Here is an 18,188-nt window from a genome sequence, read left to right as displayed (position 1 = left end):
TAACCGAACCACAAGATTGGATAATTTTTAAATAAATTGCTTAGATACCATAGAAACTGTTGCATCAGTTCCTCCAAAGTGCTTATGTTTTTCTGAGTTACTTCTAGCACTACACCAAATTATTCTTCCAGGAAAATTAATGTCTTATTAAATTTTTTTTTGGAAAGAACAAGCTCAGAATATCAGGAATAATAAAAATAGGTGGAGTTTTAAGATATGAATATAAATTTATAAAATCCTTGGTAATTATGGAAGCCAAGTGATTAGTACAGGAGGACTCACGATGCTATTCTCTCGATAGCATATATTTGAAATTTTTCTTATTAAAAGTATACACACACACACATATAAATATAAAGATTTCCCTAATGTGTTGTTTGGAAGGCTCCCTAAGATTAAAAGTATAGTTTCCTATAAGGAAAGTAGCTTTAGGTAAAAAGATTTTCTTTCATCATTCAGCACAGAAGAAGCTAAAATAATTTGGCATCTATCTTATATCTCACTAATTCCAAAAGACGTTTTGATTTCTAAACCTTTATTAGATTTTTGAATTGAAATTTTTTTTTTTAAAGATTTTATTATTTCCTTTTTCTCCCCAAAGCCCCCCGGCACACAGTTGTATACTCCTCGCTGTGGGTTCCTCTAGCTGTGGCATGTGGGACGCTGCCCCAGCGCGGTCCGATGAGTAGCGCCACGTCCGCGCCCAGGACTCGAACCAACGAAACACTGGGCCGCCTGCAGCGGAGCGCGCGAACCCAACCACTCGGCCACGGGGCCAGCCCCTTTGAATTGAAATTTTTGAAAAATAATTATATATTATTTGGTCTTATTTTTTGGCCAGGCATATAAAGTTAATTTTTTTTGCTAATTGAAAATAGGAAGATATAAGTAGTAATATTGTTTTAACTGCAATGATTAAATGTTTCCTTCATCTAGATTTCAAATCTTATTTGAATCCATAATGCCTACATGGCTTTTAATTGTTTGAAAACTAGATTGTGATAAAGCTTCTAGTTTATCTCTTCTTTTCCTTTCTTGCAGATAATGGGATTGTGCTGAAAGTGATCACGATTTACAATCAAGAAACAGAATCAATGGAAGAAGTAATTCTAGAAGAACTTCAGATATTCAAGGTATTTTTAGTAAAAGTATAGACGACATTTATGTATTACAGACAATTGCAAGTGAGTTGTAAATAGGAAAGACATTGTGTCAGTTCTTTTCTAACAGGCATGTTGTGAATTCAAATGAAGTAAGGAATGATTTAAAATCTTGATGTATCTATCTGATTGTCATAGACTATTGAAATGAAGAGGCCAATATTTACCTAACATGAAAAGCATTTCTATATGTGAACTGTGACTTAAAGAAAGAACGCTTATCCCACATATGAATTCCAGAATCATTATTGCCAAGTCTCATCTTGTACAAATGTACTATGAATACAGACGATTTAAAAATGTGATAAGTATACTGCCGTTTTAATAAAATAACATATTAGTTACACAGAGAATTTATTAAAAAAGAAAAATGCAAAATGATAATGAAAAGTTTAGACATGACAAAAACAATTGTGTATATGCACACACACACACACACACACACACAAGTCAAATCTCAATATTGTGGCAGTTATGGCCTTTAAAGTTACCATGAACACTGACTTAGTGAATACTGACCATTACTCTTAGAGGAAATACAGGATTAGGTTCCCGAGAGTCTCTAGTCACAAGGTTTTTGTCAACTGATTAATTCATAGCCTTCTTTTATGTGTGTTTCTGTTCTGCCCTGTATAAAAATCACCTTATTGAGTATATATTTTTGATTAATTCACATTGAACTCACAGCCACCACTATAACTCCTGCCTGAACAAAGATTAACACACGTGTTTTCTCCATAAGGCACATCACAGCCTTTTGGAATTTAGGGACGCAAGACAACACTTCATCACTATGGGGCCATTTTAAACATCAAAATTGCCAAAAAGAAACACAAAAGTGTGAAAACATGGCACTAAATAGCCCACAAAAGGGACACTTGTTTACCATATAAGAGCTGAAACGAGAAGGTCGGTTATCGCCTTCATCGACCTCAACTGGGAATGTGCATGTTGGGCAACTGCAATTTTTTGCCACTCTATGCATGCACATGTTTGTGAATGACTGCAAAACACCACGAATATTGAAGTTGGGGTTACAAATAAATGTTAGTGAGTTAAGCAAATATGCAAAAACACGATCTGCAAATAATGAAAATGACTGTATATATATATGTAATGATTATATATGAAAATGTTTTTATTGATGAAAAACAGTTTGCTTCACCTTGGCTGTCCTGGAGATTAGATTCCCCATAACCACACCCAAAGCTAACCATCTTTCTATCTCAACCAGAGCAGCTATGCTTTTGTTTATTTTGCATATTGGACCTCTGTGTAAAATTTCATTTCATGTTAAGGACCATAGCTTTCATATTAACAGCATCCACCACGGTGTCTTGATCATATAAACCCTTAAGTGACATTGTTGCCTGAATGAATAAATGAATGCATGCATGCATACGTAAAGAGTTCTGTAGTTTAAAATATTTTTTAAAGTAATCATTGACACAGGGGTCAAATTTTCTCTTTCACAATGTAATTCTTCAAAGGGTAATCATCCAAGAGTGCCTGCCCATTGCTTCTCCACTTGCAGAATTGATCTGAGTTTGTGGCTCCTTACACCCTCTAATCGCTATCCCTCGAATAACACATAGGCTCTCAAAACTGTGCTATAGGTCATTCTTCCTCTGGTGCAATGCTAGAACGATGAGGTTTTTCATCTTGTTCAAAGCATCCTGGGTTCATTGTGATTGACCATGATAACTCCAATGAAAATTATTTTGTTTAGGCTTGGGTTAAAACAATTAAAGATCACGTGGTTTATTAGCAATAACACCGATGCAAAAACATAACTGTTTCACTTCTAATGGTTCAACATACTTTATAAGAATGAACACTCTGACTTTATTATTTTATTTAAAGATATTTGAGTTTCCAAAGCATGAATAATATTCAAATGCAAATACAAAAATTATGTTTTAGAGACAAATAGTAAGCTGCTTAGATTATTTACTGCTTTTCTCATCTACGTATCTGTCCCATTCCATCAGAAAAGACTTTTAAAAAGAAAGCTATATTTTAATTTGATTGTATTTTCCTATTGATTTACTAAAATGAAAGGTATAGACTGCTTGGCATAGAACCACTGACATATCTAATATGATTTCAGGTAATTTACAACCATGTTAAGGTATGTTCCTATATTTCCTTTCGTAAAAAGGAAACTTTTTTAAAATTTTTCAGGATCCAGTTCCTATTATTTCTATGGAGATTTCTTCAAAGAGAGTAAGTTGTGTGCATGTGTGTGTATGGTGTGCATGTTTTATATATGAGTTAAGGTCAAAGGATAAAGAGCATATGTATATGTGTTTATAAATGAAAAAGTTACAGTTTTATTCTGACAAAAATATATAGTGATTTACATATAATATGTTTCTTCATTTTGTATTTTTAGAAAGATATGCAAGAGTTTATTTACTTCTATTATCATGATAGGACTTTATTCTATAATTTTTTTTGCTAAAGTTTTTGCAAAAATAATGGTAATGATGGTAATACAAAAAAGTGTGCAGGGAAACACAAACTTCCCTTCCAGGAACCAGTTTCTGGTGTATATTTCTTCAGAAATAGTTGGTTGTATATATTACCACAAATTTATTTATGAATAACCTTTTATGTTTAGGCAAATGGGAACATGATTGTTGTTCTGATACTTATCCCTTTTACTTAACAATGTATCTTACAGTTTATTCTATGTCATTCTGTATGTATCTACATCACTCCTCTAAATGTTATATGTCAATGTACAGTGATGGTGGGAATATCAATTGGTGCAGTCACTGTGGAAAATGATATCGAGGTTCCTCACAAAATTAAACATGAACTACCATATGATCCAGCAATTCCATTTCTGGGTATTTACTTGAAGGAAATGAAAACACTAACTCGAAAAGATAGCTGCACCTCCATGTTCATTGCAGCATTATTTACAATAGCCAAGACAAGGAAACAACCTAAGTGTCCATAGACAAATGAATGGATTAAGAAAATGTGGCATATATGTATATACAATGGAATATTATTCAGCCATAAAAGAGAGGGAAATCCTGCCATTTGCAACAATATAGATGGACTTTTATGGCACTATGCTAAGTGAAATTAGTCAGAGAAAGACAAATACCATATGAACTCACTTATATGTGGAATTTAAAAAAAACACACAAACAAGCTCATAGAACAGACTGTGGTTGCCAGAGGCAGGGGAAGGAGAGTGGGTGAAATGGGTGAAGGTGATCAAATGGTACAAACTTCCAGTTATAAAATAAATCCTGGGAACGTAATGTATGGCATGGTGATTATAGTTAATAATACTGTATTGTATGTTTGAAAGTTGCTAAAAGAGTAGATTTTAAAAGTGTTCATAACAAGGAAAAGAATTGTACCTGTGTGTGGTGAGGGATGTTAAGTAGACTTATTGGGGTGATTGTTTCACTATATATACATTTATATACATACATATATCTCAAATCATGTTGTATACCTAAAACTAATATAATATTCTATGTCAATGATCTCAGTTAAAAATGCAAAAAAGACCATTCATCTAATCTCTTATTGGACATTCCTATAGCTCTTTAAAAAAGACCTGCAATGTTAGATGATCAAAGACTCTTTCTACATAGATAATGAATAAAGGAATAGTCACTTCTTGAGATTTTGTCAAGCTCACTCTAGCAATTTTGTTACTCATGCATCCAAGTCTGTAATAGTATTTCAAATCTTGGAGAAGTGAAAGGATCAATATTCAGTTATTCATCCTGAGTAATTACAGTAATTTAAGTGAATATTCAGAGAGCTGATTGTCTATAAATGTGAAAATCTAAGTATAAGAGCTCAGTGAGAGTTCTGTCCATTTCTGCTAGTGGCCTCTCTCTTCTTTGATGTCTGTAGCAACAGCTGTATATTGGATCCACTTCTACCGTGGCCCAAGTCAGATTCCATCAGTGTGACATGTACGGAAGTGCTTGTGCTGACTGCTGCCTGGCTCGAGACCCTTACTGTGCTTGGGATGGCATATCCTGTTCCCGGTATTACCCAACTGGCAGCACACATGCAAAAAGGTGAGACATAGTCTTCCAGGGAATATTTCTCTCGATTAATAAAACCCTAACGCTTTTTTTAAATCTTCTTTTTTCTGCACCCATTCCATGAAAATAGCCATATTATTTTCATTTAAATAAATCATCATAGTCATATTTTTCATAAAATGAGCTTTGAAAACTTGAAGTTTTCCTGAAAATAGCTCTCATCAATTATTGTGTAGAGACTGGAGCTGAGCATATGGCTAGGATTTTATTTTTCCACCCAGGTTTGAATAAACTCCTCCCCTTCCTGAAACTTTTGGTGCAAGACATGAAACCAGTTTAGATAAACCTAAAAGGTGGAAATGGCAAGCCATCACAAGTGAGGGATTCGAAGACTTACAAGGAAAACCAATAAATAAATTCTAAAATCCATCCTGCATTTGCCCCATGTCCTCTCTACCAGCTGGTCTTCATTTGTTTCGTTTTGAAAGTTCATTTTGAATATTTTAACTCCTAGGCAAATGCATGACCTATATAATTAATGAAATGTGTGACTTAATTCAACACAAATGAAAGATACTTCAGGACCTCCAAACTCTATTGTCTACAATTCAGCGAGGTCATTGCTACTTGTTAGAGAAGGTAAATTCCAGGATTCTGTGAACAGGAGATCTTGAGGTGCACACAGTATTTTGAAGAATAAGGATATTTCTTCACTCAAGCCATATGAAATTGTGCATTCTTTGGGGGAAAACATGAGGGAAAAATATTTTTATTTATTATAGAATAATCAATTTTTTAATCTTAATAAAGTGACCAAAGACAATATAAAGCAAAAACATAGAACTATATGCAATTTACTTACTGAAAAGCAATGTTTGTTAATTTCAATTATTCTTACTCTTTCACTTTGGTTTACTTTTCTTTAAACCTTTCTCAAAATCTAATTTAACATAGCTGTTATTTTTATAGGTTCACATGTATAGTAGAATTTCATTTTTAAAAAAACTTGTTCCCTATTCCAAAACTTGTGTTAATTTGACCTTAGCTAAATTAACATTTAGGTGAGTATTTGAAGAAAGGGTATAATAAGCAGATAGTAAAAAGATGCTTTGAAAAGACATTTATGAACTAAATAATTTACCAACTGTATTAAAGAATTGAGCAAGTTGATTTTTACAAATATTTATTGATGCTTGAAAACAATTTGTGAAGAATATAAAGATGTTATTTGAAAATATTGTCTAATGATTTATTCACCCATTAAGCCAATTACTGTGCTATGTACAAAGGGTATGAAGAAAGAATCATAGCCCCTTGTCTATAGGGAAGCAGAAACTAAGGTGGAGAATGGAATTGTGAGTAAGAGAGGGAGAAAGCTCTACTGAGCACTCACTTATGAGGTACTGGACTAAGTGCAATACACATAGAACATTATTTAACTCTTAAAATAACCCAGCCTTTGGGCTCCATCCTGAAGACAGAGATAGAAGGAGATTTTAGTTAAAGGGAATTAATTGTTTGTACAAAGACACAGAATGTTCAGGGAAAACCATGTCATTCCATATGTTAGGAGTGAAGTAGCAGGATCTGAGAGTGGAAAGGTAATTTTACCCAAAATAATAAAATTATTTTATTGTTATTGGCAACAATAAAAATGTTTACAAGCCTTGCATCAAATACGTACAAATAACAAGGTTTTTTATTAGGTGTGCAATAGTGGTGATGAATTTTAGCTGAGCAGTTTCCATAGCTAAATATTTCTTGGCATGTTTCATCTTGTAAGAGTGTACAACCACAAGCTTTGTAGTATATTTAAAAGGGGTGACCAAAACAGTTATTTAGAAAAGGTTAAATGAATGGGCAAAATCGTAGACAGGGAGGAGTGAAACGCTGGAGTCAGGAGGTGTGTTCATCAACGGATTAGTTCAGTTCAGCACAGGTCATGGAGATGTCAGTGGTGTCAGATTCTTTTGAACCATCACTCATCCCTGGAGGAAAACTTTTTGGATAAGTTCCAGCACGTGAAGGGAAAATAGTTTGCTTTTGTGGCAGATTGCTTTGCTTCAGACCTGACTAGCAGCAGAAATTGAAAACTGGTCATTAAAATAAATACTTTTCAGTTCACAGAGTGAAAATGAGTCAACAGAAGAAAACCATTAATTCACAACCCTAACCACTTGTTTAAAATAGTCTTCCAAAATACACTATAATTTATGGAGCTAGGTCTTTTCCTCCCATTGCTGTTATATTTTGTCTATGTCCAGTGTTCTCTTAAAAAGTTTCTAAGAGGCAAGAGATATAAGAAAAATATATGACTTTGAGAATAAAAGGCAATTTTGCTTATTAACCTTTCTCAAACTCCTGAGCATTTACATTCTTTTTTAAATGCTGAAATAGAGGACAGCTATGTTAGGATAGCATAAAATGAACTGAAACCTTGCTGGAGGATATGATAACTTTCTTTTTAAATGCATGTTTCCAATGATTTTAAACAAAATTTTTGCATGCTTATTATTCACTTTACTTACCTAGAATTACCTGATTGCAGTTCCCTTTATTCTCACATCATTTGTATAATAACATTTCTGTAAAGTAGACACTAGTTCCCATTTCCTTGATTTCCCACTGCTTTGTTATTCAGTATTGCTCAGCAGACGTTGGATTCCCAATACCAATGCAGTACTTAATGAAGTGAGGAGTCAACACCAGCAGTTTACTTCTCATCTAGAGCTGCTGGAGGTTGTATAATAGCTGTTCATACTAGTATTAAATAATCGGGAAGCATAAAACTTTTTACTTTTGCTATTTACTTTTTTGTCAAATTCTATTTTCAGTTTAGCTCAGTAGAATCATCCATGTGCAGTTTCAATCTTAACTTTGTAAAATACCAGATCTTTAAGTAAGGTTTTATTTATTTATTTATTTATTTATTTATTTATTCTGAAATATTACATTTTATTACTTTTATTTATTTTTTTTACATACAAATATTTTTAATCTTTTTTTCTATGATTTTTCTTTTTTTTCCCCAGGTTTTTTTTTTAATTACTTTCCGATGTACATCATATTTTGAATTCTGTGTACATTACATCATGTTCTTTAGTTTTCAGGTGGTGAACATAAATAAGGTTTTCTAATCAGCAATCTCTATTAAAAAAAACATGCTTTTGCACATAGTTCATAATCCTAAAAATTGATCGAAAATGTTCATCTGCCCTTACTTTCAATATAAGGAAATTCTTAAAGAATTGTTGTTTAAATATTGAGTTGTTAACTAATATCTGAACTCATATGTGAGAAAGCACTCCATCTATTGGAATAGTGTTCCATTATCATTATTTGGAGACAACGAGGAGCACTTAGAACAACAGCAACGAAAAATCGAGACTGGAATAGAGTTTACGTGTCAGTTAGACCAACTTCATCTTACAAAGGACATCACAAAGAATCAGGAAAAGAAAGAGATGTGTTTAAGACTATACAGCATGTGAGTTTTACACTGGGATTTGAATCTGGTTCCCTTTTCCAAGTTTTATCGTTGCATATGGTTAAAGCATCTCCTTGTCACGTTGGAAGCCTCACCATTCTCCTCAAGGGTAAAACTTCTGCTTTGCCTCAATCTTGAAGAAATGCCACGATTTAGAGAAGCAAGTGGTATTTTCTGCCTTTATGTATTTTTTATCTTTATTTTTATCTCTAATCTGAACTAATATGCCGAAGATCTTGATTTTAGAATTCCAGTATTAATAATAATTTCCATTGTTTAATTCCTCGGAAAGATATATACAAATTTAAAACATGATGTATATTCTGGAATTCTTTTTCCATGAATAAGGAGTGTTATTTTTCAATTATGTATCTAAATAATCTATAAAATATGAAAATATGCTAGAAGTGATCCTAATTCTAATAGACAAATTGATGAAAGATCTAATATTCCTTGAGTTTCACTAAGTGGAAGACATCCTCTTAAATATGTATAACACACCATCACATTCAATAGAGGCATATAATTTCTGAATATTATATCTGAATAAGAGTAAGTTGAATATGTTGGCTTATCTCTTTTTATTAGCAACTATGTCTAATTGATCATGATTGCTATAGAACAAAACATTCGGATTCAAATACCTTTTTTAACATCCAATTTATTACATATATAAGTTTTATGCATTTTTTCCTCAAATAAATAGTCTGCCTCAAATCCCTGTCTTTATCTGTACACATCCCTTACCACCCAAAACACTCATTTCAAATAAGAAGACTTCTTGTTGAGCTAAACTTTTAACAAAATGTGAAGAGAACCTTCTTAAATTATTGTTTCAGGATCCAGAACTCAAACTTACGTGAACATTTAAAGAACAGTTTTATATAGATCTTATCCATTGAATGACATTCAATGGAAATACAGGAAACTATGAAACTTGGATTTCATCCTTGTTTCATATGACTGAGCAGGTTTTCAGTAATAGAATACTACTTGAATCTTTAATGCAGTTGGCTTTATTTTAAAGTCTGGAAAATTGAAATCTGAACATCCCTAAGGGCATTTGCTTTCTTCCAGGCGGTTCCGCAGACAAGATGTCCGACATGGAGATGCGGCCCAGCAGTGCTTTGGACAGCAGTTTGTTGGTAATCCATAGAAAATTGATTGCTGGAGATTATTCAGAGTGTGCATTGAAGACAAAGTGCAAACTTCTTGAAAAGCGTCCTGTTTTCTCTGTGATTGTTATACATACTAGAATGTTACTGAAAGTATTACGTTCTTTTCCATGTAGTTAAAATTTTGTAGATTTGACATATAAACTTTACTTAATTAGGAAAATGGTTTATTTGCCACCACCAAACTTTACTACTAGACCTCAAAATGGGAATCCTAGAACAAGAATGTTGCATACTTTAAGTGGCTGGTGACACATGAATTGCAGGACTTATCTCTCCATCTCTACCCTGGGAATATGGTCACCATGTTATATAACTTATGGTAATTTTGTAAACAGTGAACTAATTATATCAAGTCACCTACTGAGCTTTGGGATGGAATAAAGCGAAAAACTTTTGACTCTTTCACTGGAGTGGAATGAGCCTAGAGCTGGGATTTGAGGTGCAGATGTGGGTTTCTGAGGAAGGGTGGTAGGTGGTCTGATGGGTAAAGGATGAAAAGAAATTTCAGCTTTAGGCAAATGCAAGGTAGTCAAAAAAGACAGACAAACACTGTCCTGACTCTTCACACTATGATGTTGGCTGGTGAATAGGCTGTGATTAGTGTCACCAGTTTTACTAGGAAGTAACAGGGGGAAGGGGCACCATGATTGGGAGACCATCAGTGCTTATACACAGATCCAAAGATTGCAGTTTGCTAGACCCCAGGCTTACTCAGGATTTGTTGCAGGACATAAGCCTGCAAGAATATTGGCTAGAGAAAGGCAGGATCTTAATCTTAGGGAAACTTAGGGATCAGTTTTGAAGGTGAGGACAGATCAGGCATAGGGAAAAAAATCCCAAGATCTTGCTATTGAATTTGATGTTGATTACAACAACAAGGAAAAAATTCACTTGCTTCTATTCCCCATTGCAGTTAGGTGTACTTGCCTGTATGCAAATTTAAGTTCAAGTCCAGTCACAGCCTTTCTGGGCCAGGATACAGATCATAATCAAGAAGCTCTGGGTCACAAAGTCCTTAGTTCAGTTTCGTACTCTTTTCTTACTGAAGGAGCCCAATATCTGGATGAGTGTAATCCCTTGTTAAGATGTTTACATAGAGCCATATCATCTTGGTTTCTGCTTTCTATTTTTATTTTTAACGATGAACTTGATCCTATGCCATGCTTGATTGTTTGGTGCTCACCTTCTCTTGCCTGCTTTATCAATGGATGTTGCCAATAATTTCCCATGAATTTATAACATTGATGCACCTGCTTACTGTCTTGTCTCATCCTTTGGAACCAAATTCCCAGTTACTTCCTTCTGTTCCACCCTATAGCCTGCTGTTCCTTTTTAATGCCTAGATTTTGGTATGTCAGTCTCTCTAAATAACTCCTTTAAATGACTAGCAATAAGTAATAAAAGTTATTTACTTGCTGCAGGGATCTGAATAAAGAATCTTCTTAAAAATATTATTTACAAGTAAAATCAAAGTCTCTAGGCTGATGTTAACATTTATGTTGTAGGGGATGCTTTGGATAAGACTGAAGAGCGATTGGCCTATGGCATAGAGAACAACAGTACTTTGTTGGAATGCACCCCACGATCTTTACAAGCAAAAGTTATGTGGTCTGTACAGAAAGGACATGACACAAGGAAAGAGGAGGTAATTCATAGCTTCACGTTCACATCATGGCATCTTGAATAAAGTGTGCAATTATTAAAGAGATAATGATTTATTTGGGTGCTTAAAAATGAAACACTCTGTTGTGCTATACATGTCATTTAAAAGGTGGGTTTATTTATTATGTGTAATTTATATGCCTATAAAGATTTTAAAATACTTATACATATAGATTTTTAGATACATCTATATTTATATACATATATAAATAGATTACATATATATGTTTTTGTTATATATATTATAATTCGGATCCTAGAAATTGGATTTTTATTAAGGAGGTACTTATAGCATCATGATTTTAGCGTCATGTTGTCAAAATGATAGTCTTAAATTGTATCACCCAAGGCAGTGTTCTAGAAAAATAGCAAACTTAAACACCACTAACACATATATCTTAGACATGTACATAATAGAATTAAAACAACAGCAGCAGCAGCAACATTAAACCTGTTGTTGATAAAGCTATTAAATCATATATGGCACATCAACGTTGGGATCCACTGTTGTCCACTGGGAACAAAAGAAAGGCATCAGCAATTTTGTCCTTTGAAGCATGTTTAGTGGTGGAGATCATATTTCCATAATCATCTAATAATGACAGAGGGATGAATTGGACTGCTCTTATAGATAGAAGGATAGATGGCATTTAAAGCACACACAGAATAGTGTGGAGGCAGTTAGTGGGTAAAACAATGTGAATCTAGAGAGCTGATTATGTACAGGAAGAGGTCAAGGGCATGAAACAGTTAGGGAAGGCAGATAAAGCATGGTTGATGTTGATGTGGGCTTTGAACTCAATTTTCACAAAAGTAGAATTATAAAAATAGAAGTAGAAGAAAATTTGGTTATATTAAAAGGAGATAGATCTTAGTGAATATTGGAGAAATGGTCCCTGGTAAGGAGAAGGTAATGAATTGAATAAGGGAAAGAAATTCTAGAGACTTACCTTAGGACACAGGAAAGAGCTAATAGATGCGTAGTGGAAAGAGAGTGAGTCAATCAGGTCTCTGCCTCATTTTGGTGCTGGAGACCAAACATTTGTCGTTGGATGCCAAATGTAAAGCATGTTGACTCTTTATGCTTTTTTTTCTATACTGTGGTAAAATTAAAAATCCAATATGTTTTTGATCTGAAATCATACAGTACATTCTGGGAGATGATTAAATTTGTAACTCCCAGGTTCCTGGGACAGCTGTTAGAGAGGAAGGCACCTCAACTTTACAAATGCTATTGGAGATAATATAGAAAGGCAATCAGGAAAGGAAAATTCTCCTAAATTTTCATGACTTCCTAAGAATAAACAAGAGTCCAAAAATCTTATAGCACATTGCACTCAAATAAACTGTTGATTTAGTACTAAAGTATTTTCTATCCCCCAAATCTGAGGTGAAATGCTTTTTTAAATTCCATCATAACTCACTTGGCAGGAGAAGGCCTAGAAATATTCTATAGTTCTTCCACTTGAATGGCTTCAGAAGACAAAGAAGTAATTCTTTCATCAATGGTTTCTCTCACTTAGTGTGGTCTGTTTCTAATTTGGACTTCACCATAATCTGTCTCCTTTGGAAATATTTACCAAATCATTTGACATGCTGCATCCATCAATGTTCAATTATAAGCTTCTTTCTCAGATTGTTCATGTAATCTATTTTTCCTTTCCCCAAATTTTTAGTACCTATTTTGAACTACATTCAGATTTCCCTAACTGATATATTTACTGATACATGAAGTTTTGAATTTACTCTCTGCATTATAAGTTATGTCATAATCAGATAATACTTGGTTTCTGTAGAGATAGCAATATACGTACTGATGTATTCACAATCTAAAACAAAACAGCCCGTGCAGGGATTTGTAGGCTCTTATGAAGGGCTCTGATCTTTGCTCTGAATTAAATAGAGAGCCATTGGGTAGTGTTCAACAGAGCCTGACGTAATCAAAATTTGGTTTTAAAAAGGTCTCTTTGGTTATTGTATTAAGAATATAGTATGTTGCGGGGGGGGTCAGAATGGTGGAAGTAAGTAATCATTGAGGTGATAGGGACATAAATCTTCATGTTCAGTGACACAACATTAACTCTTAATGTGCCCTATACCTCCAAGGCCAAATGATGTGCAAGTGATTGCCTCATACTCACAATAGTAATGTGATTCACATTCTCCTGTATTATTGAGAATTGTGAAGGCTACGTAACTTCTAAGATGGAAAACTTTTTCAACCAGCTGCTCTCATCTTTGTTGAGGTATCTGCAATTAGTGTTTTGAACTCAATAGGTATTCACTTGGAACCTACTTTAATAGCTAATGAACAGGTCATAGCCTTAGCCCTTTTGAAGCTATGGTCTTGTAGTGAGTACAAGAATGTAAACAGATAATTATGATATATTGTGTTCAGTACAAGTTCTGTTGAAACCAGAGGAAAAGAAAACTGTCTTAATCAAGAGGTCAGGTATGATAGAAAATCAGGGGTCATGATGGACAATCAGGAAAAGATTTACGGTAGAGGTGACACTTGGGCTATGTCCTAATGGATGAGTAGAAGTTAACTAGCAGAGAGAATGGTATAAGCATATGGGATGGAGATGAGGAACAATGTGGTATGTGTAGAACTGTGGCTGGAAATGAGGATGAAAAATGAATAAACAGACCAAGGAGCCATTTTACTTTATCTATAAGCCAATGAGAACACCTTAGACAAACTGTTTAGACAAATTACTCTGGAAACTTGCATATGGACTTGAAGGAAAAACAAGATGTCAAGACGACCAGTTAAGAAGGTGTTTCAATAGTTAATGAAAGATATTTGACCAAAACTAAACAGTGGTAGTAGGAAGGGAGAAGACAGATTTTGATTTTTATGAACTAATGCTGAGTTCACTTGATATTTGAGATAAAAGAGAAGCAATAAAAAATGCTTCCTTGTTTGGGTGTCTATGTGGTTGATGGTGCAGTAACATGATTCAAAGAATATGATGGGAAAAAGCAGACTTGGGAGAAAGATGTTGAGTTCATTTTTGGCCATGTTGAATTTGAGGCTCCTGTAAAGCATTCAGATGGATCTGTCCCTCTGGTATATTCATATTCAGGAGTATAAAGTCCAAGGAAAGATTTGGAATGGCAAGAGATGTGTGAGAGACATCGTCAAAAATGTCATAATTAAATTTGTGGAGATAATAAAGGTAAGAATAATATAGCAACAATCAGTACTTAAGTATCACTTACAGTGATATTTGCCCAGCACTGTCCTAAGCTTTTTAGGTGTAGTAATATTTTTTTCATCCTTGCAACAGCCCTGTGAAGTAGATACTATTGTTATCCCCACTTTATAAAGAAACTGAAGCTCAGAGAGATCAAGTTACTTGCAGAATATCACATAGCCTGTGAAATAAGTCTGGCTTTGTGCTTAGACAGTCTGGTTTCAATTCTAGGCCCTTAGTCACAATGCAGTGGTGCCTCCAACTGCCATACCTCACCTTGGAGAATGAATCAAGAAGAAGCAATGTGAACTAAGGCTAGAAGCAGGGGGAAAACCCACATCTAAGGAAAACTTAGGAGATGACAAAATCTAAAAGATGAAATGGAAAGCAAGAAATAATTATAGTTAGCATTCATTTAGTGCTTACTCAGTGCCCTGTACTCTTTATGTGCTTTATGTGCAGTAATTTATGTAAAAGTTATGACACCTCTCTGAGGTAGTTAGTATTATTATGTGTATTACGGAGATGAAGTTGAGTAACTGATGCAGAGCACACAATGGTGAGTACCACCAGAGTAGTATAGCTTAAGGACTTAGAGCCAGCGGAGTCAGGGGAGTGTGAGATAATAGAACTTAGGGAAAAGGAATTGGACAAGGATAAAGGAAGAAACAGCATCGTTTGAAAAATTCAGAAAATAAGTACTCAACCTCTAGTGAAAATGTATCCAGTGGAATGGTTAAGTAGGAGTCATCTACCAGTAGGTTAAGTGATAAATGGGGCTGTATTGAATTAGAAACAGCTAGAATAGTGTACTCCATTAAAGGTTTGGATGAGAAAGAAAGAGGTGGACAAAGAGAGAGAAGAGTAGAGAGAATTTGTTTTGTTTATTTGACTTAAGAGAAAAGATGACTTGGTTATGTTTATAGGTTGAAGGGAAGTAGCCATAGAAGAAAACGTGGGGGCCAGCCCGGTGGCACAGCAGTTAAGTCGACACGTTCCATTTTGGTGACCTGGGCTTTGCTGGTTCAGATCCCAGGTATGGACCTGTGCACCAGTAGTCAAGCCATGCTGTGGCAAGCATCCCACGTATAAAATAGAAGAAGATGGGCACAGATGTTAGGTCCAGGCCAGTCTTCCTCAGCAAAAATAGGAGGATTGGTGGCAGATGTTAGCTCAGGGCTAATCTTCCTCAAAAAAAAAATAAATAAATAAATAAGAAAACAAAAAAGAAAATGTGCAGCTAATTGGGGAAGCAAGATAAAGAGTATGTGGAAAAGAATATAATTACGGGCAAAAGTTAAGGCGTGGAGTCTAAGAATGAAGGGAGAAACCCCTCATTCTCTGAAGTAGGAGAAAAGAAAATGAAACTTTTATGTGTGTGGATAAGGTAATTTCATCCACAAAATCCAAGTTTAGCTGTTCCAAAGGCCTTCTGTAATTATTTAAATTTGGTGGCCATATATATTTACATATAATAGGTTTAATTTGCAATGCTAGCTCTAATCTTCCTTATATGAAGGATGTATAAATTATATTTTTGTGATTGCAGAGGACAAAACTGTTATAAACCCAACTAAATCACCCTAAAATGATACACCCTAGTTTATGAACTCTCACTTCCTGAAATTCCATATACTTGAATTTATAAGCCTCCAAAATAATTGCCAAAATTTAATCCTGAGTAACATCCAAAGGAAAGGAATTCATACCTCTTAGGGCACTTAGGTGGACAACGGAAGTATTTCTCTTTCTCTAAAATGCATAAGCACTATATTTTAAAACTAAGTAAATGAGGGGAAATTTAAATATGTATTTATTTACTTAGATTTGTATGTTTATTAGTTCACTGTGTGTAATTTTTAGCTGTCATAACAAAGAAAACCATTGTTTCTTCAGGCTACTCAGAAGATTAGTAAATAACTCCTCACTTTACTATATTTATTTTGAATGTTTTGGGTTTAGAATATATGATTTTTTACCTGAAAATAGAATATTCCTTTAAACCCGACAATGATTTAAAGGAGACGTTGGCAAACTGCAGCCTGGGGGCCAAATCTGACCCTTTGCCTCGTCTGTAAATAAAATTTTATTTGAAAGCTACCACACCCATTTGTTTACCTAGTATCTATGGCTGTTTCATGCCACATGCACAAAGTTGAGTTATAAGGGAGACCATGCGACCTGCAAAGCCCCAAATCTTTACTGTATAGCTCTTTACAGGAAGTTTGTTGACCTGTAATTTAAGGGCTCTAATGAAAACACATGCAAGTGAAGCCTTATTAAATGAGCATTATTGTGAAAAATATCTCTGTATTTTGGACAGAAAATCTTTTCATGATAGCTAAGCCCTCACTTTGTGCCAAGCACTGTAATTTCATTGGAATGAGTTTTCAGTAAAGCCAAGCAATAAGAATAGTTTCTTGGAGAGCGTTCTTTATTCTTTGGTACTTTACTGGCAAAACCAAAGTGTATCCCAAAGACACTGTAAACAAGGTTGTGTTCTAGGAAGGCGCTGAGTACTCTTACATAAATGCCCGGGGGGAAGTGTGGAGGCAATCTCTAGATACATAAAATATTGCTCATGTCGAGCATGTTGAATAGTTTTAAAAATATGTTTTAGGGACATTTGGGTCCTAGAATTTGTCATACTTTCCTCTTTCCCTTGGTCACTAGGAAATTTAGCATTGAATTTGTACTATAATTATAGTTATTGCTCAGGGCCTTGTGGTATGCATTTTTGTGTTCAAACATTATCTTTACTTCCATTCTCTGTCCTCTTATTTTCCTTTCATCCTGATCATCCTGATATTCTTACCTATTGAAATTTTCAGTAAAACGTTATCCTTAAATTGCTGTCTATTTTTGAGCAGTATTTCTAAAATCATATGATTATGGTATACAAGAGCATTAACAGATCTTACAAACAAACTTAGTTTATTGGTTGCCAAACCAGAGTAATGATTACAAACAACTGGAAAATTCTTTTGCTTTTTGGTTCATGTTTTTGGCTTCAGATGCGTAATTTAGTTAATCATACTACTTAGTTTATGGTACATTGTCATGATGAGTCCAGACAAATCTCCTCTCTTGTTTGACTTTATTTTTCCTGGACCACCTTTCTTAACTTTCGTCCTTGCTTCCCCATATGCATCTATAGTAATGATTGGCATCAATCCAATACTACGTTTGTATTTTGGACAGGTATCTAACATTTTGAGCATGTCTGATTTGTAAAAGTAAATGTATTGTTTAATAGATCTTATTCTGCTTCTTACTTTTAAAAACCCAACACTATGTTTTTATGGTTTGTCACTGTTGCTGTGTGTGTCTCTATTTCATGTTTCCTAACTGCTACTTAATATCCCATAGCTTGCATTCATTGCTTTTAGCTGATTCATTCCCCTAAGAGTGGACCAGGGTGTCATTAATTCCCACTACCACATCTTTAATGTTCATCCCTGCAAATAACCCCT

The 18,188-nt window shown here is 34.5% G+C and overlaps 1 protein-coding gene across 1 annotated transcript in view; it reads left to right on the top strand.

Annotated features, from left to right (window-relative positions):
* The window catches only part of SEMA3E (semaphorin 3E), a 264,006-nt gene that overhangs the window by 235,182 nt on the left and 10,636 nt on the right, over nt 1-18,188 (top strand). The window contains exons 12-16 of the mRNA XM_014843190.3: nt 1,042-1,133; nt 3,345-3,386; nt 5,052-5,221; nt 9,753-9,820; nt 11,359-11,498. Of these exons, the coding sequence (XP_014698676.2) occupies nt 1,042-1,133; nt 3,345-3,386; nt 5,052-5,221; nt 9,753-9,820; nt 11,359-11,498 (512 nt within the window). The remainder of the gene's footprint in view (nt 1-1,041; nt 1,134-3,344; nt 3,387-5,051; nt 5,222-9,752; nt 9,821-11,358; nt 11,499-18,188) is intronic.

This window comes from Equus asinus, chromosome 1 (genome assembly GCF_041296235.1).
Source record: "Equus asinus isolate D_3611 breed Donkey chromosome 1, EquAss-T2T_v2, whole genome shotgun sequence".
Taxonomy (NCBI): domain Eukaryota; kingdom Metazoa; phylum Chordata; class Mammalia; order Perissodactyla; family Equidae; genus Equus; species Equus asinus.
Note: the sequence above shows the minus strand (reverse complement) of the source record. Positions and strands in the feature narration are given on the sequence as shown.